Source organism: Strongylocentrotus purpuratus, unplaced genomic scaffold (genome assembly GCF_000002235.5).
Source record: "Strongylocentrotus purpuratus isolate Spur 01 unplaced genomic scaffold, Spur_5.0 spur5_scaffold_2, whole genome shotgun sequence".
Lineage (NCBI taxonomy): Eukaryota > Metazoa > Echinodermata > Echinoidea > Camarodonta > Strongylocentrotidae > Strongylocentrotus > Strongylocentrotus purpuratus.
Genome location: NW_022145605.1, coordinates 10,566,464 through 10,588,816, shown reverse-complemented (window position 1 = coordinate 10,588,816; position 22,353 = coordinate 10,566,464). Strand labels below are relative to the sequence as shown.

General features: G+C 37.8%; 1 protein-coding gene across 7 annotated transcripts in view; it reads right to left on the bottom strand.

Annotated features, from left to right (window-relative positions):
• Nucleotides 1–22,353, bottom strand: part of LOC578834 (RIMS-binding protein 2) — a 96,508-nt gene that overhangs the window by 8,715 nt on the left and 65,440 nt on the right. For 2 of the 7 annotated variants that reach the window (XM_030991629.1, XM_030991633.1), the window contains exons 7-23: nt 19,884–20,035; nt 16,909–16,970; nt 16,400–16,636; nt 15,949–16,024; nt 13,577–13,624; nt 12,312–12,440; nt 11,387–11,464; nt 10,430–10,597; nt 9,163–9,432; nt 8,511–8,672; nt 7,511–7,636; nt 6,777–6,788; nt 5,240–5,416; nt 4,042–4,220; nt 2,895–2,927; nt 1,675–1,848; nt 468–704 (exon numbers count right to left, since the gene is read on the bottom strand). In XM_030991629.1, the coding sequence (XP_030847489.1) occupies nt 468–704; nt 1,675–1,848; nt 2,895–2,927; nt 4,042–4,220; nt 5,240–5,416; nt 6,777–6,788; nt 7,511–7,636; nt 8,511–8,672; nt 9,163–9,432; nt 10,430–10,597; nt 11,387–11,464; nt 12,312–12,440; nt 13,577–13,624; nt 15,949–16,024; nt 16,400–16,636; nt 16,909–16,970; nt 19,884–20,035 (2,320 nt within the window). The remainder of the gene's footprint in view (nt 1–467; nt 705–1,674; nt 1,849–2,894; nt 2,928–4,041; nt 4,221–5,239; nt 5,417–6,776; nt 6,789–7,510; nt 7,637–8,510; nt 8,673–9,162; nt 9,433–10,429; nt 10,598–11,386; nt 11,465–12,311; nt 12,441–13,576; nt 13,625–15,948; nt 16,025–16,399; nt 16,637–16,908; nt 16,971–19,883; nt 20,036–22,353) is intronic. The other 5 variants (XM_030991630.1, XM_030991632.1, XM_030991631.1 and 2 more) reach the window with 5 other exon arrangements.

Genomic DNA, 22,353 nt, shown 5'->3' with positions numbered 1-22,353 from the left:
ACACTATGCAACCCAACAAGAGGGCTTAACAGCATATATCACCCAAAAATATTATATAAGATGGTAATAACGTTGTACTCAAGTTAATTTCCTGATAGTGTCTAGGATCATGTTAAGCCCCTCTGCACTAGTTTGGCCAGGAGGAATTACACCTCCCACCATGGCCACCGACAGGTGGTTATCTCATTAAATCAGCTCTCAATTAAGAAAAAGGGGATCATGGGGGACCAATGGTCACCGATTAGGCATTGTTTGCTATATACATGTAGAGGGCACAAGAAGCTATAAGTAGTGCAGTGGGGCTTTAAATGAATGCGCAAGGACACCAGTAGCTTTTACCACATTAGCCAGCATACAATTGGTAGAAGGCTGAAAGACAGCTAACTTACAGGGTGTGAGATCAGGCGAAAGACTGAAAAATTGGGATTCCTGCAGAAGGTTACAAGATATAAGTGAAAGGAACTTGCCTGCAGTACTTGAAGTGTCTCCTGGACCTTTTTCTTCTCGTCGTCTCCTCTCATCCTCCTCCTCCCTGATGATCGCAACCCTTCGCTGCTATCGCTAAGACCGGGAAGGCTTGCACTACCAAACTCTGAGACCTCCTCCTCGACTTCCTCCAGGATGTCAGAGAGCTCTGAACGGTCGCTGTCCGACATATAGTCCGATTCTCTGAAGGTACCTGACTTTTCTGTCTTCATGATGGGCTGTTGGCAGGCAAAAAAGATGTGTTTGTTCATTAAAAAGTGTCTTTAATAATCATGATCCTCATAGCCATTTGTTACCATCCTTACTGGCAAAGCAATCTCCATCAGCAGCATATTTCCTATAAATCAAATTACCATAACTTAATCATCGCTGACACCTCATCACTAATAATAAAATCATCACCACCATTCATTATCATCAATAGTGATCTGTCAGTTTATGACAGGTTCAGTGACCCATTCAAAATTCTATATCAAGTGTCTCTCCAAGTTTCTCTCCAAGTTTCTCTTCAATTCTCTTCGGTCTTGAGCCAACCGTTTCATCGTTTCATACCCTGTTGCTCCACATTGTGTGATTACATCGTCTAGAAAGCCTTTACGAGGTCTTCCCCTCTTCTTCTTTCCATGAATACGACCTTCTAAGACTCTGAGCATCAAGCCCTCATCATGCCACATTATGTGTCCAAGCCATTTCTTCTGTCTCTCTCTAATCGTTTGAATCAGCACCCGCCTTTCTTGAGCTCGATGCACCACCTCTTCATTCGAAACTCTGTCCCTCCAAGACACACCTAGTAATTTGCGCCAGCACCACATTTCGACCGCCTCCAATCGCTGCATGTCCTTTTTAGTGAGTGTCCACGTCTCAGCCCCATACAACAGTACACTCCATACTAGAGACTTCACTAGACGCTTTCTCAAACTAAGGTCAATGTTGTGGCTCATCAAGATATCTTGTCTTTGAAAGAAGGCAGCTCTTGCCAGAGCTGAGCGCAAGTTGACCCAAGTTCACCACCATTACTGTCAGCATAATTATCATTAAGTCCACCAACGTCACCACCACACCACTACCGCCAAAAATAAGTACTGTCAGTTTACTGTATGTCACCTGTACGTCATCATCAGCAGCATTTACATCATTATCATCATCATCATTGTCATCATCATCAGCATCATCATCATTGATAGCTACCTTAAGAGGGAGAGCATCCTCTCTTGGAGAACCCTCGGCTTTCAAAGCACCCTTTGGGCTGCCTTTCTGCATGCTTTCTTCATCTGGCAACCTCCGACCTCCTCCGAGACTTCTGCTTGTACTACCAGTAGAGCTATCCTCGTCATCAGCATTAGCATACATAGCTGCTTTTGCCTATAAGAATAAGATCAAGGAGAATAAGTACTGTCAGTTTACTGCATGTCACCTGTACGTTGAAACTGTTAATTCACACCACACAAAGTTAAAATGCGCATAATTCAAATCACTTGTGTTAATAATTGTACGAAGGTGATTTCCTCTATTGAGAGCCAGAAGGGCTTTAACTCTGTGTTAATTAGATGGTATGAGTTAACACCCCATCTGGCTCCAAGCAGATAATCTAGTATCAATCAGTAGGGATATTAAAGAATGAGATGAACTGGATACATCATTAAATAATTCAAAGGCATATTTCTTTCACAATCATATGGACATGCCAAAAAAATCTCTGAAGGTTGGTAAATGATGCATTATCTCCAATATACATGAGAATTTGGACAGTGTTCCACGACATCTATCTCAGTTTCAGAAAAAGATGCAAGGTACACAAACTAAAATGATTTGCTCACAAATTGTACAAGTACATATACTTTTGATACTAAGCTTTAGAACTATCAGGTTAAAAACAGGTTGACTTTACAATTATTTAAAACTGTTAGAAAATAACATTAATTTGGCGGGATAGGTTACATATCTAAGTAACAAAAAGTGCATCAAGTTATAAATGGTAACATAAAAAGTAAAACCGATATCCAAAAAATTGTTGACATTAAATTTTGGGTCGCACTGTAGTTTGGTAAGGTCTCACAGGCAATTCAATGTGTGGGAAGTAACAAGATATGTTAATATACTGTATCTATATGTTATTCATGTCATAAAACAGTTTACATCAACGTTTATTTACAAAATAGTGAAACACCAGAACTTCTTACAACATCAAGATGAATGTGTATCCACATCTGGTCAATACGGTTGGGGATCTCACATTTTCTTGGGAATTTAATACAATACTTCTAATGCTAAATTCAGTCAGTTAGTGCTATAAACATGTATATCAGTTGGTTTTAATAATAGAAACTCTTCTAAACTATCGTTAATGGATGTTAGAAATATTAGAAGTTCACATCATCTCATTAGGACTGACTGAACTGGATGCTTACAAGAGGGTCATCAAAGGTGACTTTCTTTGGACGCTGATTATGCAAAGCATCATGGCATGCAAAGTATAGGGAGATGAGGAAATGTCAAAGTTCTGATTAATATAAATAAATTGTTGATGTATCATTGTGTACCACCTGGCCCTCAGTTTCAAAGCAAAACATACGAGAAGTACACTTTCATATCACCTTTACATACCATTTAAACCAATGCTTCTTTTCTTGATTAAAACATGCAGGTACAGTACCTCATGAATAATTTTCACAAATGTGCACATGCATTTTGAGAAGACAGGTAGTAATATATACAAATCATTTTTTTGTTTAACTCTACATTTTTCCTCTTTGAAGAGTACAGTATTAAGAGGTACCAACACAGCAGAATCTACATGTGTATTCCCCATAATGCATAGGTGCACAGTTGTACTGATACAAGGGCTATTTCAGAAACCTTTCATTATCATGCATTGCCTTTTTACACATTTTGTCTTGTAGTAACATCCAGAACACTAAGGAAGTCTCAGGTTCAACAATGCTGATAACAAGATTAGAGACTATTAATTTTTAACTATATTCTATCTCAGAGCACTCAACTGGCACAAACATTTAAATTTCAATCCATCCCTGTTTGTGTATGGTGGTTGGCAAAATTCAATTTACAGTACATATGAAAAAAGAGAACAATATCCATAGACATAGAATCAGTTTGATTTATCACTACTGAGGAACTTATAATTAAGTTTGTTTCCATTATAAATGGGCAAGTCAAGGAATATTAACCCAAATATTACCAAACATATCTAAGATTTAATATATCTGATGATCGTATCAAGCTGTTAGCTCTGCTAGAGCTCGATTCGGACAAAACATCAAATAAATTATATTTGTATGTCAATTTATGTTCACAATGTCATAGTACAACTCAATGATATACCTGGGATCCATTTCACAAAGCCTTTTTTCAATGGCAAATGACAAATTCAGTGACAAATCCACTGATAACCAATCAGAAGCAAGGATTTCACTAGCTTATAACAAAAACTGTCATTTGTTAATACTGATGACAAGTTTTGTGAAATGGGGCCCTGGTCACATGTAGGACAAACCTTGGACCTGCCCTAATGCAAGCTTCACAGTGTAATTTTCTCACCTTGCCTCCCGGTGCGACCTTTCCCGTTATCTTGTCTTTCCTCAACTCTTCCAGGAGCTCCGATGAGACCTTGGCCGGCAGGGAGTCGCTGGAGCATCCGTTGGGAGACAACGTCCTCACGACCAGCTCCTGGGCTGATAGCATGCGTAGCTTGGACTTGGGAATGTTCACACGGTCAGCTGCAATCCAATGAATGAACACAAGATGCAAATCATTAAGGATTCATGATGAAAGACATCCACCAAGAGGGAGAGAGGGAGGGAGGGAGGGAGGGAGGGAGGGAGGGAGGGAGGGAGGGAGGGAGGGAGGGAGGGAGGGAGGGAGGGAGGGAGGGAGGGAGGGAGGGAGAGAGAGAGAGGGGGGTGTCAAATTGGCAACATCGAATAAAGATTATATTTAAGAATATTAAAATGGTAAGCTGGAATGGAATAAAACCATCATGGATTAAAGGGAAAGAATATAATATATTTCCCAATCATGGACAAGGTCTTTTTTTTTTCTTCCCGGAATTGGCAATACTAACTGTATCTTGAATTGGGAATGCACACATGGTGAGCTGTAATGGCATAGACACATGACGCAATGCAGGGAAGAATGAAAGATATCGACCAACCAAGGATTTGTTTCATTTCAAATTCTCAACAATGAATGCAGCTTGAACTTGGGAATGTTCAGATGATTTGCAGCATGTAAATATTTAACATTGAAGACAATGGATGTCTGAGAATGAGTGTCATTAATCTATCAATATAGGGGATCTATGAAAAGATAAGTTTATTAAATTTTGCTCCTCAAATCTGGCAAATTGATACTTTCCCATTATTGCTTCTCTAATCGCGACAAAATGCTTTGTATCCGATATGAAAACTGATGACTGGAAATTGTTTCAATTTTTTTCTTCAAAATACAATGGATAGACTAATATTTTATGTAGCCTACCATTTTTGTGAGGAAAAATCCAGCCTGAGATATCTTGGGTTTAATATTCCACAGGTGAAAATTGTTAATTTTAAAGAAAAACAATCAAATTGAAGTTACTGATGTGCTGCCAACTTTAAGACTTCATATTGTTTATTTCCTTTTCAAATTCCAGGGGTCCAAACATATCCGGTAATACAAAGAAAATGGGAATAACATAATGTGAAAATAATGTGAAAATGTCTGTTTGCTCTGATCAAGATGGCATAGCTCCACGTACCTGTAGGGGACATTGTGTCTGCCACCTTGTTGTTGTTGACAAAGACAGCATAGCCCATGATGACGGCACCGTTTGAAAGACTCGACGTTGTTATGGTAACCGGCAACCATTCCACAGACACCATGGAGTCATTGTTTGCCTGTCTAACCTGGACGTCTAATGGTGCATCCGGTAATCCTTGAGGGGGAAATGAAAATTAAAGGGTTGATTGTCTCTTCAGTTCAAATAACAATTCTTAGTGACTGGATGAGGATTTACAATGCACATTCATTGGGATTTCTACTCGTATCAAGTTGAACTGCTGTATAAACTGCTCTTTCTGCAGGATTTTACTCTTGGGGACCCATATCTGGGGTCGCAAAATTAACAAAAAGCAAAACAAAAGGTATAAATATGTCGTATATGCTCTGGCAGCAATTGTCCCAGGCTTTATTTTTTTCACAGAGATAGGGCTTGTGATAGATATAGGGTTAAGGTTGGGGTTAGATGTAGCTCTTGGTCCAGGGCTGAAGTTAAAAAATCGTTTAACATAGGGAACTGACCACAGAGTATATTTCTTTTGGTGACAGTATTTTCCAAAATAGTTTCTGCTTTGCATTTCGTATACTATAGAAACACTGAAAGTTTACGCACAATTGTCACCACAAGGGTAATCAGAAATAATGGGGAGGATTGAACTTGAAAACATTGATACAAGGGGTCAAAGAAATAAAAGAAATGAAATGTTTCTTTAAAATCATAATTAACAGTAGCTGCTTCAAAACAGAAGTTTTAAATGTACATGGTCGGCATTATTTCTGAACAATTTGCTTTCTTTAATTTTTAAGATGGAATGACAAATGACTAAATATTTATTGCAGTATTTAATTGTAGGCAGACAGATAAATCGCAGAAATCGAGCTTAGCACTGAAAACAAATGGGAAAATAAAGTATATAATGGTAGATTACTGAAAGGAAAAATGTCACAGATTACAAGGGTACTGTCATATTTACTTTACAGAAACATATAAGAATTATACAGCTAGACTACATAAAATATAAAACATATATTAAAAACCAAATTGATTTCCTAAGAATATGTGTAATTCCTTTCATATTACAACAAAAACAAAACAAAACAATGAGTTTTAGTTATAATATGGGTTTTCTGTGCTTTTACTTTATTCAAAATATGAATTCTCTACTTTATGTAGTCTAGTATTACCCTCCCCCCCCCCCCCAAGAAAAAAAAAGTTTCACATTTTCTTCATGAAAAATACTTGTATAATTTGAATGTTATAAATCAATGATTTGTTTGCAGTTAAGCATTACACACTATCTTTCTTGAAATATTTCCTGGCTTTCTATTTATCAACTACGTCAAAATAATACTGTTCAGCTGCTACATAATAGCGAAGAGAAATAATATGACGGGGCAGGGGTCGGAGTATCTAACTATCACGACACAGTTCTTCCTAGGGGCATGAATGACAATACTCTACACATATAACAAGAACAACATTTGACAGATTAACAGCACCATGGCACCATACAAACCTTTAGAAGGGTCTGAATGAGTGTGTTTGTAATGAATAATAGTGCCAACGTGAGCAAGAAGAAGAGAGGAGGACAGAGAAGACAAACAGATAGAACAAAACATTGGACAGTTAGAATGTCTTTGGATCATCAATCAGATACCACATTTATATAGTAGAAGTGACAGACCCTAGATAACCTTTGTAACAAATATATGTCCCCAAAAAAGTAAAATTTGCAAGAAAATTAATTGAACTCAAATGGAAAACAAATGCAAGGTACCTGAGAATCTATTATACAGAATAACCATATCAATATCATCCTGTTTTCAATTGCATCATATAATCAAATATGAGAATATTATCAAACTCATTTTTATGAGGATAAACACAGATCTACTGAGCATGTTTAAATAGTGTATCATATAGTGCAAATAAAGATATATGCAGGAATTAAAACATAGCTGAGAGATTATTAGATTAGCTTAGCTATTATATATGAAAATTTGAGAAGAAATGGAAAGAAACAAAGGAAATGCAGCATTCTCCAAAAAGATATTGGATTTAAAAACAGTATGCCATTCATAAAGTTTGCTAAACAATCATTTCGAAAAATCATATTGCAATTTAAGTATAGTCGTTATGGTTTTTCAATGTGTGCAATGTAACAAAACTTGATTTGATAAGGGTTTGGCATTGTTACCCATTCAACTGGGGCGTGGGTGCCTGGTGGGGTAACATGGGGGCATGGCTTACCTCCTGGTAGGGTTTTGAACTCAATCTCTACAGAGTTCTTGCTTGCTTGAGGGATGTCTGCCACTGCAGTTTGGCGGCGGCTCTTGGCCCTCACGTTGATCCGGTAGACAGAGAGGGGCTGGAGACCTGCGAGAGTATCAGGAAAGAAACGTGAAGAGTTTATCATTAGTAGTCACTATGAACTGTTCATAGTGACTACTAATGAACATGACAGACAAAGAAAGAGTACAAAATATGCAGTTCCTCATTCTACCCTCAACAATTGCTGTGGTAGACAAAGGAACTTCCCTTCACTGCTATTGTGTAAAAATGTGTAGAACAAGTGTCACATGCATATTCATCTGTTCTACTTATTTTACATAATAGCAGTGAAGGGATGTTCCTTTGTTTACCACAGCAATTGTTGAGGGTAGAATGAGGAACTGTATATTTTGTCCTCTTTCTTTGTCCGTCATGTTCATAGTGAGTTGATACAAGCAAGGAAAGAGAAGGATACATATAGGTAGAATGTGAGAGATAAAGGGAAATGATAGAAAATAAACATGGGAAGAAGAAGAGAGATGTTAATAGTATAAGAGACAGAGAAGACCACAAATAAAAGAATGAAAATAAATAGATAGAGAAATGGAGACAGAGCATCAACAGAGAGAAAAGGGGAGATATACAGATAGCACACAAAAGAAGAGAGCAAGACAAAACCATATGAAGACAGAAATTAGAAAGAAGGAAGGAAAGACAAGTATGAGAAGAACAATGAGAGACAGAGAGAGACAGAGAGAGAGAGAGACAGAGAGAGAGACAGAAAGAAAAGGAGAGAGAGAGACAGAAAGACAGACAGAGAGAGGGAGACAGACAGAAAGAGATGGAGAGAGATAGAGAGAAAGAGAGAAAGACAGAGAGACAGAGAGAAAGAGAGAGAGAGAGAGAGAGAGAGAGAGAGAGAGAGAGAGGGAAGGAAGGAAAGGAGGTGGGGAGGGAGCAAAGGAGAGAGCAAACTTACTTGAAAGTGAATACTTGAAGATGCCCGGTTTGAGGATGCGTACTTCTTCTCCATTGACGGAGATGACGTGTGGAAGATTGGTGTTTCCTGGAAGCCAGGTGATGTTGGCTGAGCTAGGACCAACGCTGGAAGCCTTCAGATTGGTAGGAGCTACTGAGGCATCTACGTCACACAAAGAGAGGAGAGAGGGAAATTAAATAATAATACTACAGCATTTGCAATGTGCCATCTAGTAAACTATTCTTAGGCGCAGAGGGAGATAATTACCCTCGCTTTAGCACGGCTGCCATTACGGCACTCTAGCATTTCAAGGAATTAATTTCTGCCAGGTACCCATTTACATCACCTGGGTTGAGTGTGACAAATGTAGATCAATGTCTTGTAGATCAATGTCTTGTAGATTATCATGGCTTACAAATTTTATATAATATTGTAAAAGATTACCTACAGTCTAAAGGAGCATTTGCTAAGGTTTTGGTATGCATACTTCCAAGGTACATGCACCAGGAGTATTTTCTTAAATTCCTAGAACATACGTAATAGTTCCATGACTTCTGCACATCCTACTTCAAATTTGAAAAATTAAACAAGCAAACAGTCATGGATAAGCCACTGAGAGACCTACTGTCCTACACAAGGGACTTTGACTCACCCCTGCCTATGATAAGCATGCAGGCTGCCTCCTCTGACATGCCCTTAACCGTGACAGTGCGGACCGAGATCCTGTACGTCACCGCCGGTTCCACGTTCTCCACCAGCGCCCTGGTCTTGGCTCCCTGCTTGGTGGCAGTGCGGTACTGGCCATCCACATAGACCCGGAACTCTAGGATCTCCTGCAGAGTGACTGTGTCAGGTGCCACCCACGACATGATGACACTGTGCTTCAACTGACGATCCAGGGACAGCTTCCTAGGACAAGGAACTGGATAAGAGCAAAGGAAAGAAGATTAGTGAACATATCTGCAGTATGATACTGTAACTGGTCATCCACATAGACTCGGAACTCTAGGATCACCTGCAGGGTAACTGTGTCAGGTGCCACCCACAACATGATTATACTGTGCTTCAACTGACGATCTCAAGACAGCTTCCTGGGACAATGAGAGTATCAGTGTTTTCATACTGTTAATATACTGTTAAAGGTATTATAAAGTTTTGGTATGGGGTCATGAATTTGGTTCAAATTAACATATTGGAAGCATATGCGTTCCTTCAATATTCATTGATCGTTGTCCCGGTTGAAATCGAGTCTAAAGTTATGAAATTATAAATAATAAACTCTTTATGTTGTATAGCTCCCTCTCAAGGTCAAGATATTAATTTAGCTATGAAACAATGGTTCTTGACTAAAATCGACCGATTAGCTATTCCCATTTGGAAATTATATATCACAGCTACATATTCTGAGATTTTCATGGTCGCAAGCTACCATTGTACGGCTGTAGGGGCTATTTGAAATTTATCAATATTTACCGGGAGCACCGGTAAATTTTTATATTCAATTTTTCTCGAAAACAGAAGTGTTTTAGGGGTTAATTTTTTAAGTGATTATAATACATCCACAGGGGCATCCAAATATATCTAAATTGTAAAGATTCACTATCCACCCAATTTTCAAAATTTCCCAAAACTTTGTATTACCTTTAATATGGAACTGAGGGAAACTACTTATTTTAGAGCAATAAAGATCACATCACATACAGTACCTTATTATTTTGTTTCATTTTCACCCCAAATCATTGAACTGAAATAAACTCAAACAAAATTCAAATTTTACTTTCTAGTAACCTCCTGTTGATGCCTACAGGTAGCAAAAAAATAATCATTTTGAAAACTATAGAAAACTTCTGTGAAAAAAAAAGGAAGCTACAATTGTCAGAAACCTGAGATTGCACAAAACAAAAGCAGAATCAACCTACCAACATAAGACACATCGCTGCCAAAATCACTGAATGACGCAAGGCTACCATCATCACCACGGCGACCAGCTGCATTAGAATGATGGTTGTCATCATCTTCGTCTACCTCCGGGATATCTTCAAGGTCACTTGGATGATCACTCTGAGCTCTTGCAAAAGCTAGATCACCTGAAGATAAAAAAATCAAGGTTATTTTTGAGTATGAAATTGTTTATGAATATTAAAAGTCTAAAGAATTGCATATTTTACATGTAGAATCTACAGAAACATTTAAATCTCTCAGTCGTTCTGATCTTTTTTTTGTACAGTTTAAGTTTTTTTAATGAAAAAAAAAACACCTATGCTGAGAAAGCATGTGTATGCTTGTAGGTAAGTAACCAGGGGACCAATGGCTTAATGTCTTCTCCAAGGGTCTTGGTAATGAGGATTAATGCCTTACCAAAGGGCACTAGCACATGGACTTGGTTTTGAACCCAGAGACAACTGCTCAGTAATTGCTACATGCATGTACTTCAAAATGGACCACTTAATCATAAACATCAATATTTCAATCCTCTATCATTTACTTTTATTCGCATAGATTTGGGGGAAATTTGATTTGGGGAATATGCCCAAACTCGCAAAAATAACTGACACTTGCACATTTGAGATAATGGACTATGAGATTAAGCAGAGGGGTAGCATGGATCTGGCAATGGCATTATGAGGAGGGGGGAGATGAGGAAAAGGGGCACTGATGTTGCTTAATAGATGAAATGCTAATTAACAAGATCACTGATTAGAGGGCGGGGGGGGGGGGAGATATGAGAGGGGGTCTCATCATTTGTTTGCTTCCCTCTTGCCCTTTTATTCCTTTTTCTTGTTTCCCCTCATTTGCCATTTGATTAGGGGAGCATGTGCCTCCCTCGTAACCATGCTACTGACAACTACCCACACATGTGTCATCTTTTAACCAACCTGAAAAATGGTTCATATTTGAATGCCTTGCATCTGCATCCTCACTGTTGAAGTCTAGGTCACTTAGTGGATCTTCTTCTATAAAGACACAAAAACATGTAAATAATGAAAACCATGAACATCTGTGTGAAACAGGACTAAACATTGTGACTGATTATTTCAAGGTTGTGACAATAAGTTAGTAAAAAGTATATTGTTACAAAGTGACACATGAAATAAATCAACGTTTTCTTTGGATACAAACATAAAAAGTGGTTAAGAGGAAACATAAAAATAAAAATCCTTGGTTGTTAATGAAAACGATTAATTTGTAACTGGAAAAAAAATGAATGAAGAAAAGCAACCAGAACTGTGATTTCTTTAGTATTAAATAGATGAGATCAAGATAACAACTAAAAGACCCTAAACTCACCTCTCCCTAATATCCTATAACCATAGATTCACAAATAATAATGACATGCATCATCCATTATGTCTTTGATTTGCCAGGTAATTAATAATTTTCATATGCATCTTTTCATCCTTGACATTACACAAGCATTGTGCAAAGTATCTCTTTTCACCAGAATCAGAGTATATTACGGTCGACAAAATTCATAAAATCGCATTTAAAAGAGGACAAACCAGGTTACTGAGACACCTGGTAAGGTCTTATTATAATGTTTTTTTTAAAAAACAGGCAATTATTTGAAACATAGCATTCATGCAATTTATAAAAAAGAACCTAAAGTTGCATAATACAGTCCCAAATATTGAGTTTCATGTCATTTTTTCAAATGGATGCGTGAATCAAGTATGGTCCTATACATTGAATGTCATCTCAGTAAATTGCAGGATGTGCAAATAAGGCATGAACAAAATTATGCATCTTTAACTGAATGTGAAAAAGTAAACAAATTTAAAAAAGGTGGTTTGCACATGGCACCTTCTTCATTCATTGCAGATGCTTTGGGCGTGTCTTCGCTGGTTGCTATGGCAGTGGTTTTGATGGGCGGGACCTTGGCAACCAAGGGCGTGGCCTTTGGGGCAATCTTTCGACTGCTGCTGTCCGTGTCTGTGAGGGGCAGGGTGGGGCCCAGGGTACACAGGGGGGGGGGGGTGAGCAGGTTGGTGAAAACATTTTTTTTTTTAAAGCAATGGACAAGGGAATAAATAAGGTAGAGCAGGTTTTATTTTGTTGACAAAAGCAATGGGCACATGTGAGGGAAATGTGCACATTGTGTTGATGTGTAGAATAGGGGAAATATGATGCGCATGAATAGCAAATTATTCATTAGTTAATTGAATATAATAATCAATCAAATGTAATTATATTGATTTGAAAGTTTAAAATGGCATTGAAGTAATTAACAATTATTTGTATTGACAATTTTGTGATAATTTTGGGATTCAATACAAATTTTTCGGATGGAATATAAGAAATTAATTGAGTTGTACCAAAAAACAAGGGCAAAATGCACATGGTTAAAAGAAACAATGAATGATTTGTTAGAAGTTAGGTATAGCAAACAAATTTTATGGATAATTGAGGGTTAATCGGTTATCAATAGAGGTTGTTATTAAGTGCAGGTAGGATATGCGATGTGGATAAGATGCATTAAAAAAAAAGGATAAGCGGTTTTTAGGATGGGTGATGGATTAGGAGAGGAGTGATATAAAAGAAAAAAAATGATGATAATCCGTGTGAGTATTATCATCAATGTTAGATAAGTGATGCATGAAAACATCTCTCCATTAGCAAATGCAATTCAAAATGCAACATATATTCAGTTTGACATAAATATCCCATAATTCAAGACACCACATATGTGGACAGAAAAACAAAGTTGGAAATTGGCTTTCAACATAACTAACATTATCTATGAATTTGTAGTTTTGGTGTTGTTGAAAATTGAAGTTCATTTTATTATTATTATTATCTTTTAAAAAAATACAAACTGAATTGTATAATGAATACAAAAATAATGTCATAATGATTCATCTAGGTTGTTTCTCATATAATGACACTCTAGATTTAACGAGTATTATTCCAAGGAACAAAATGATGTTTTGTATTTGTATTTTTCCTTCTTTCTAGTACTCAAGTAATGACACAAGTATATGTACCATTTAAAAATAAAAGCATTTTAGAAAATGTTAATTGAAAGATTTTAGAAATGTATCTAATTAATATGAATAGTGTACACTCACCATCTCCTTGCGATCCATTGTATTGCATAAAATCAGGAAGGTTCTCCTCTGTTGAAAAAAAAAGATAAATGTTTTGAAAAAAATAATCAGATCAGTGTAGCGATGAATTCAACATGTCAAGCCGAGTCAAGAATATCTGAATGCTTGATGAAAGTTTATTGAAAATCAATGGCCCACTTGACTCATGAGAGTATAACAATGAACTCTTTCAATGTATGTGTAAATTCTCATATATATATATATATATATATATATAGTACAGGTGTTAAAAGAGAAAGAAAGTAAATGCTTAAATGGGTCAAGTTGGATGTCTTTTTTTTTTAATCCAAAGAAAGAACAATTCAAACAGACCGAAAGGATACAGGAAAGTAAAAAGTAGATAGATAGAGAGATAGAGAGACAGACAGACAGACAGAGAGACAGAGAGAGAGAGAGAGAGAGAGACAGAGAGACAGACAGACAGACAGAGACAGAGACAGAGAGAGAGACAGAGAGAGAGAAAGACAGAGAGAGAGAGATAGAGACAGAGACAGACAGGTAAAATAGATGTGTATGAAAACTAGTTCATGGCATCAGAACTTTTAACTGTATTTCTACAAAATCTCATTTCCATACCCAAGAAGTTTTTAAAGTAGAAAAAAAAAGAAAATAAAAAAGACATGCCAATGATGTTCTACCTCTATGCAACCAGCAAAAACCAGTGGATTTGCGTGCGATATGATAACAAAAGCTAACATGATGTGCCTGATGAGGTACTATTTATCTGTACCAGGATAATGTAAATCTCATGTATGTTGGGTTTCAAAGGAAGAGAGAGATGAAGAGTGATGAAAGACTTCTAGATTCTCATAAGGAGCTAGAATGATCGATGACATGGATGATACATTTTAAGTATAAAGAGAGAAGGGAAGTAAATGATTTTCTTGTTTTCTGGAAAGAATCTGAAAGGAGGCTAAATTAGAGCAGATTGGTGTACACTGTAATCCCAGGACACATGGAGAAATGGAGCAGAATTATGGAGATGTACAAGAAGTAGATTACAGACAAATCTATACCCCTTTCAAATTACGTAGAAGATCTAAAGAAGAAATAGAACAAGAATTAAGGAGACAAAACAAAAGGGAGAGAATCAGGACAATTAAAAATCCCTTTACAATGAAAAACCCACTTACAGTGTTATGATTCATTAGCAAGTATAAAAAGATTACAAGAATAGGGGAAAATGATAAAACATCAGGAGTAAAAGAAGTAGACAGAGGATGAGAAGATCAAGCAGAAAACAAGGGAGAATCAGTGATGAAAAGAGAAGTTTAAAAAAATGGAGTAAATGAAAGGGAGAAAAAAAGGAAAGCAAATAATTCACTTGAGAAACAAAAACAGCTGCTTGTAAAGCAAAGAAAGGAAAAATGATGAATTTGACCTGATGAATCAGGTATGATTTAGCAACAGAAAAGGATGGGAAGTAAGCTTAATGGACATGGAACTTAATCCTACTGAAACCAATAATAAATGAAAATGGAGCCATAATAACATAAATAAAACAATTGGGGAGGAGGGGGGGGGGGGGGTGTACAATCTGTGCGCCTGATTATTTATCAAACCCATTGTATGATCTGATAGAGTGTTTTGGTGAGAATGCCACATATGATCACATGAATCTGATGGTGCACATATCTCAAAGCATTCATGAACATGAGATACAGCAAAGTTCTCGTTTCTGTGGCTTTGGCAAAAATGAATTAATTTTTACCTCCATCTCCTAAAAGATCATTTGCATCTTGGGCAATAGATGCAAAGTACAGAACATAAAGAAGAGTTGATAAGCATTATTTTCTTTGAAACTTTCAAGATTGGGATGCAAGGGCTATCTGTAATGTAGGAGAAGGTGAGGGGTGGGGTGTATAGAACCTTTGTCTACTTTCCAAAGCTACAAATTGAATCATCATGTCATTGTTTCATTTCTAATAATAATTTGTGTTCAAATTTCATCCTACACATCAAATAAAGTAAAATAACAATGTCATTCTGCTAAGAAATTTCACCACATCTTTTAAAGCTCCAGAGAATCATGCATTTTAAATCTGCAGTTGATGTACATGTACCAGCTTCTGTAAAAAATCTTGGGTCGTTTTCATTTACATCAGTACAACTGTAATAGAAAATATCAGCTCTGTGCCAAATCCAGTAAGACCTCTAGAACCAATGCACTCATTTGTTTTATTGACATTGAGAATGAAGGCAGTGAAAAACAGAATAAATTTGGACAAAATCAATATTTTTTTTTTTTTTTTTTTTAAATGCCCATTTTGAAATCAAGATTTACATAAAACTGTGAAGATAAAGAAAAATAGAGTTAAAGTAGAGTTACTTACCTGCTATTCTTTCAATGAAGTTACAAGGGACTAGACCTCTCCTTCCATCCATCAGTTCACCCTCAAAGAAACCATCCTACAAAGAGAGAAGAGATATAAGAGATTGGACAGGTAACTTCTCTGAAATGTTGTTTCTATTTAATCAAAATGATTGTTATTGATATTTTTTCCATTATAATCATTAACTTATTCACAATTAGTATCATGATCTTTTTTCTAATGTAATGCTTCCTGGGAGAAATTTCAATTATTTGTATCATAGTCTGTGCATTATACTCATCATCCCCATCACCATCACCTTCACCATCATCATCATAGTCATTATCATCATCTTCAAAATCTTCATAATCATCGTCATCACAATCACCATCAACATCGCCATCAACATCAGCACCAAAACCGCCACCAGCACCGCCACCAGCACCGCCACCAGCATCCCTGCAAGCCTTACCTCATCAGGGTCACCATAAACATATATATAGTCGCCAGCCGTTAGTGGAAGCTCGGAATCAAAGTTGTCGTTCGGGGAGTCTGCGGAGGGTTCGTAGTTGTAGCGGGCGATGAAGACAGCCAGCTTGCTGATTGGTCCGGAGGAGACGGAGGCGTGGTGAAGTTTGTTGAGCAAGACCTGGTCTATCTTGTCGCTGAGCTCGTCTAAGAGATCCCCTGGCTCACTGATAGAATCCGTCTGAAAATCAATGGTGAGGTAGTTCATGTTGGGGAAAGTTGTAATGAATTTGTATTAAAAAAAAATCTTCAAAAACAGATCTGAAGGAATACAATACAGAAAGAATTAAACAAAAATAGAGAAAGTGTGTGTGAAAGAGAGAGAGAGAGAGAGAGAGAGAGAGAGAGAGAGAGTGTGAGAGAAGGAAGCAAGAAAGGGGAGATTGAAAGAAACAGATCATTAAAAAAAACTGAGATAGAAAACAAATGGAATACAAAGATCGGTTTGCTTACCTGACCATTTCTGGCAGCTGATCTTTGAGAGCTCTCAGACCCTTGTGATAAATCAGCTGCATCTACAAAACAAACAACACAAATGAATAAATGTATCATTAAATATGAAAACATCATATAGCCACATTTCATGAACTAATGCTGACCTGGGGTAAGATTTCAATCACAATCAACAAATGGGTTTGCACCAAATTATAACAAGTAGTTTTCCGAGTCCTTGAAATAAAGATGAAGAATTCAGAAGAAGAAAAATGTAAAGATGATGAAGAAAATGATAAAAGTTGATGAATGAAAATGTTGAGGAAAATTATAAGGAAAAAAAGGACGACGAAAACTCGAAATGAAGAAAACGTGATGTTTTTGACCAGTGTGAATGTGCTTAGAGAGGCCAACTCTGGAAATAAATCTGTCTGAGTTGATGTCTAGTGGGGAGTCCCCTGAGAGGGAAGGATAGACATGGCTATCTGGGGATCTGCTGAAATTGAATAGACGTTAATATATTAAGTAGCTTGGGTGCAGGGTTTAAGCAGACAGGGAACAGCAGACGCAGAGAGTAATAATGATAGTAGTCGTGATAGTGATGACGATTGAGATGATGATGATGATGATGATGATGATGATGATGATGATGATGGTGATGGTGATGGTGATGATGATGATGATGATGATGATGATGGTGATGGTGATGGTGATGATGATGATAACGATGGGGGTGATAGCAGTAGTAAAGATGAAGATGATGATTATGATGGGGACGGTAAGGGTGATGTTGATGGTGTTAGTGATGATAAAGGATGATGATGGCGATGATGGTGATGATGATGATGAAGATGAAGATTGTGGTGATGATGATGATGACGAAGACGATTGTGATGATAATGATTATAGCGGTGATAAGATGATGCTGATGACGATAAACATGATAGTGATGATGACAAACTAAAGCTGGGGAGGCAAAAAAAAAATCAAATATATGTGAAGTAGAAGAGGATACATTTCATTAAAAAGAATGGAGAATGAGCCTTCATATTTCATTTTTTTCAAAATAAGATGTAGCAATAGCAAATCAGATAGTGAGGGGAGGTGGGAGGGGGGACAGAAAGACGGAAAGAGAGATAGAGAGAGAGAGAGAGAGAGTTCTCTACTGCTCTCTTGGGATGCATGTACATCCATAAATGATAATGGTTGTCAGAGTGATTTACACCAGTGAAGCAGAATGACCAGTATAGACAAATCAGAAGAAGAATTTGAAGAATATGCGGTATTACGCTTCAATACAAAAGCGTAATACAGCATATTCTTGTATGATAGCCTCCAGAACATGTACATTATATGGTCATAAAGAGAGAGAAAGAGAAGGAGAAAAAGAGAAGGGGAAAAATAGGTTTGATACAACTAACTATTAGACAAGTTAAAGAAGAGAGAGAGAGAGAGAGAGAGAGAGGGGGGGGGGGGGGTGAGAAAAGAGGGAGAGATAAACAACTCAAGTACATGTATGAAGAATGTTAATGAAGCGAGAAACAGAGAGAGAGAGAGGGGGGGAACAATTGCACATAAAATGGAGAGATAATGTACATGAAGAATGAGAGCAACAGATTACACAGAGTGATACTAAAGCAATGATTAATAAAGATTAAGCATGCACTGAAGAAATATGTAAAGAGCAAGAGCAGATGACAGAGACAAGGAGAGAGAGAGAGAGAGAGAGAGAGAGAGAGAGAAAGATAGTGTAAGTGCGGTCAGGGGAATCACTTGTCTGATGAAGCCTGGTCTGCATGCATGCACCGCCAGCCAGCCATCGCTGTCCGGGCTCTCCAGGGAAGTGTGAATGAGCTCAGGCTGTCAGAGTCTGTTACTCTGAGGAGCTCAGCCACCGAGAGAAAGGGAAAATAACCTGTGGCTCTTCTCAAAGCCTTGTTCATACACGACATGGTAAGCCGGGCCTATATATGCACCGCCAGCCAGCCAACGCTGTCCCGGCTCTCCAGGGAAGTTTGAATGAGCTCAGGCCGTCAGAGTCTGTTACTCTGAGGAGCTCAACCACCGAGAGAAAGGAAAAATAACCTGTGGCTCTTCCCACAGCCTTGTTCATACACAACATGGGAAGAGGTATCAAAAGGCTGTCAGAGTCTGTTACTCTGAGGAGCTCAACAAAAGAGAGAAAGGAAAAATAACCTGTGGCTCTTCCCTAAGCCTTGTTCATACACGACGTGGTAAGCCGTCTCAAAAACAAGCCACAGCGAAATAACATGGGGCATATGCAACATGCACTCATACTTTTTTCTTGGTATATTGTTCTTCACAAATATGTGAGTACGCTAGTAAGTCGTTATTGTGTATGCATCTACATTTTTTCACCTCTGCATGCTACTCATTTATACATAAAAAAAGGTTTTATACTACGGTTGATTTTCTTTTTTTCTTTTTAGGGGCGATTACCTCTTCGTATCTGAATGAGGTTTGAGACATACTCTACGCATCCAGATAATCTTACAAAGCTTGACAGGAGAGACAAGGCTAGTGTGTTAAGGGAATGGGACAATACAAAATGTACCCTCCGTATGGATCATATATACAAAGGGTAAATGCAAACTGGGGGACCCTTTTGCTTCGATACTATTGCGATATCTTCAAAACGAAGTTGGATGCACTATGTTCAAGGGATAAGAGAGGGATGTCATGGATTTTGGGGGTAGGATATTCATGGTGACAGAACTTGTTTATGAGGATGAGGATATAGATGAAGATGAAGATGAGGATGAAGGTGAGGTTGGAGAAGTAGACCATCCCAATAACAATGCTAACTGAATAAAATGGATGTTACAAAAGAACAAAACTTTCAAAGATCCTACCCAATCTCAACATAGCCTTGCAAAATAACAACTTCACAAAGTACTGAAAATGAGTACCGTAATAAACATGTTATCTGGCCAAAACGATGGCGATTACAAAGAATGATTCCATGCGTCGCTTACCTTGTGACTTTGGTTTTGGACCGGAAGCTTCTGCCGTCACCTGAGAGGGAGCCCTTGTCACTATGGCCTCTTCCCCTATCCTCTTCCAATCTTCCTTCTCCATTTCTTTGCTTCTGACTGTGGCTGGACCTGGGTTCTGTCCTGTTGTTGATCTATGAGGGAACAATGACATAACATCAGAAAAATGAATGTATGGGACTACACAAGAAGTATTTACATCAGATTGTTTTGCGTATGGAGCTAGGCAATGCATTTATTTTATATTCCTTTATCTTGTATGGTATATGTTTGTTTTAATGGTGAAATAAATATGAAATGAAATGAATGACATACTTCATAAATTTAAAGGCTGTATAAACCAAGTTCATAGTAATTCATGGTGTATTCCAAAGGCAGGCAAGGCCATTTAATAACTATCATAAACATGTAATATGCCAACTATTAAAGTTCCCTCACACGTTCATTTCAATATTTTGTTGCTTCAAGGGAAATAATTTCTAAACAGGACTAAAAATTGTTCCTGAGGTAACCTTACTTTAAAAAAAAAAACTTCCACAAGCTGAGAACAAAATCATTTATACAAGTTCCACTCCTTTGGCTTCCCCTATACAAATTTAAGTTCGTCGCGAACTCGTATTATGCTCGTGGTAAGCTTAATAAGATCGTTTTTTAAGGCTTTAAGCTCGTAACACGCTCCCAGGACGCTTGTAACGATCTTACAAAATCTTGGCGGGCTCGTGCACGAGTTCGCCACGAGCTCGTGGCAAACTCGCGGGTAAACTGGGGAGCTCGTGGCGAGCTCGTGGATAAAAGAGGGAGCTCGTGGCGAGCTCGTTGGTAAAAGGGGGAGCTCGTGGCGAGCTCGTGGGTAAAAGGGGGAGCTCGTGGCGAGCTCGAGCGTAAACTGGGGAGCTCGTGGGCGAGCTCGGGGGTAAACTGGGGAGCTCGTGGCGAGCTCGTGGGTAAAAGGGGGAGTTCGTGGCGAGCTCGGGGGTAAACTCGGGAGCTCGTGGGGAGCTCGTGGGTAAAAGGGGGAGCTCGTGGCGAGCTCGTGGGTAAAAGGGGGAGTTCGTGGCGAGCTCGGGGTTACACTGAGGAGCTCGTGGCGAGCTCCCCAGAGCTCGCCACGATCTCGCTGGTAAACAGGTGATCCAGCTCCCAGGAAAACAGTTAGGTATACAGTGTGAGTCCCAAAAAAATTTACACCTAGAAAATTGCTAATTATTTTAAAAATTATCTGTGAACAGTAAATTATTATACATTCTATGAAAGAGTGTTTTATCTTGAATCATTTAGTATCATTTTTGTGTGGTATGTTTGGATGAACAGGAGGCATTGTATGCGAGAGTGCAAAAATCGACTTGCGCCAAAGTTGCTAATGTGATGTTTGAATAAAACAATTGCGATGTGGGAATTATTTCAGTCATTACAGATCAACATAACATCCCAAACAAAATTAATCATGCCACACATATCAAAAATTGAATATAAAATATCAACGAACATTGTTAGTGTGTTTGCTTGTGACTTTGCTTCTGCAAAAAACATATGCAATGCATTTCATTTGTAAAGTATTTTAAAGTTCCCTTCAGGATGCCAATTTCTTTAATTTATTCTATTAATATATGTACATGTATTTTTAAAATGTCTTGGGCCAAGGAAAATGAGTTCCTACTTCCTAGTTTCTTGTCTCCACCAGCATCCTTTTTATGTAATTTTTTTTTAAATAAAAAAAATATTGATCTGAAGATATATCTCACCTGAAATAATTAAGGTAAACAAATGCATACTTTATTATTTTGATACATTTTTGAGCCTCTTTGTCAGAACATAAATTGTATATGCAATTACATTGAAAGTTCAGAAAATTTGTGTTGAAATTGAAACAATAGCTTTTTGATGCTGAAGTAACCTGTCAAATTACTTGTAAATTTAATTAAATTCTTTTGAAACTTTGAAACATTTATTTGCAGCATACCAGATTGGGGAGGGGGGGGGGTTGCCATTTATTCTGACTGTATCATATATTTAACACCTTGAAATGTCACTATCAGGTATTACATAAGAGCACACACCCAGACCTTGATTCGAGGTCAACTCCCTGTTTCTAACTTGCTCTCTCCTTAATAGTACATAGGATTCCCCAGTGCTAAGACACAAATCTCTATTCCTCTCTTCTCCCCACTCTCACTTTCTTGTTTACTCTCTCTTGTGGAATTACCACTGGTAGCATTCCTGATAAGAATGAATTGATGTGTTAGTTATAGGCCACTTTGGGCAAGTCTTTCTCCATCTTGCTTTTGTAGAGAGCAGACATGGGTTTTGAATGGTATTGCAGCTCCTTTGTTTTAGGTAAGAGAAAAACTAATTCCTCACACCTTATAACTAAATGTTCTACTTGTGTATTTATAGGCCAACAGTTAGGCCTACCTCTCTTATACATTTATGAAAGAGAAGTGTAGAGTAATGA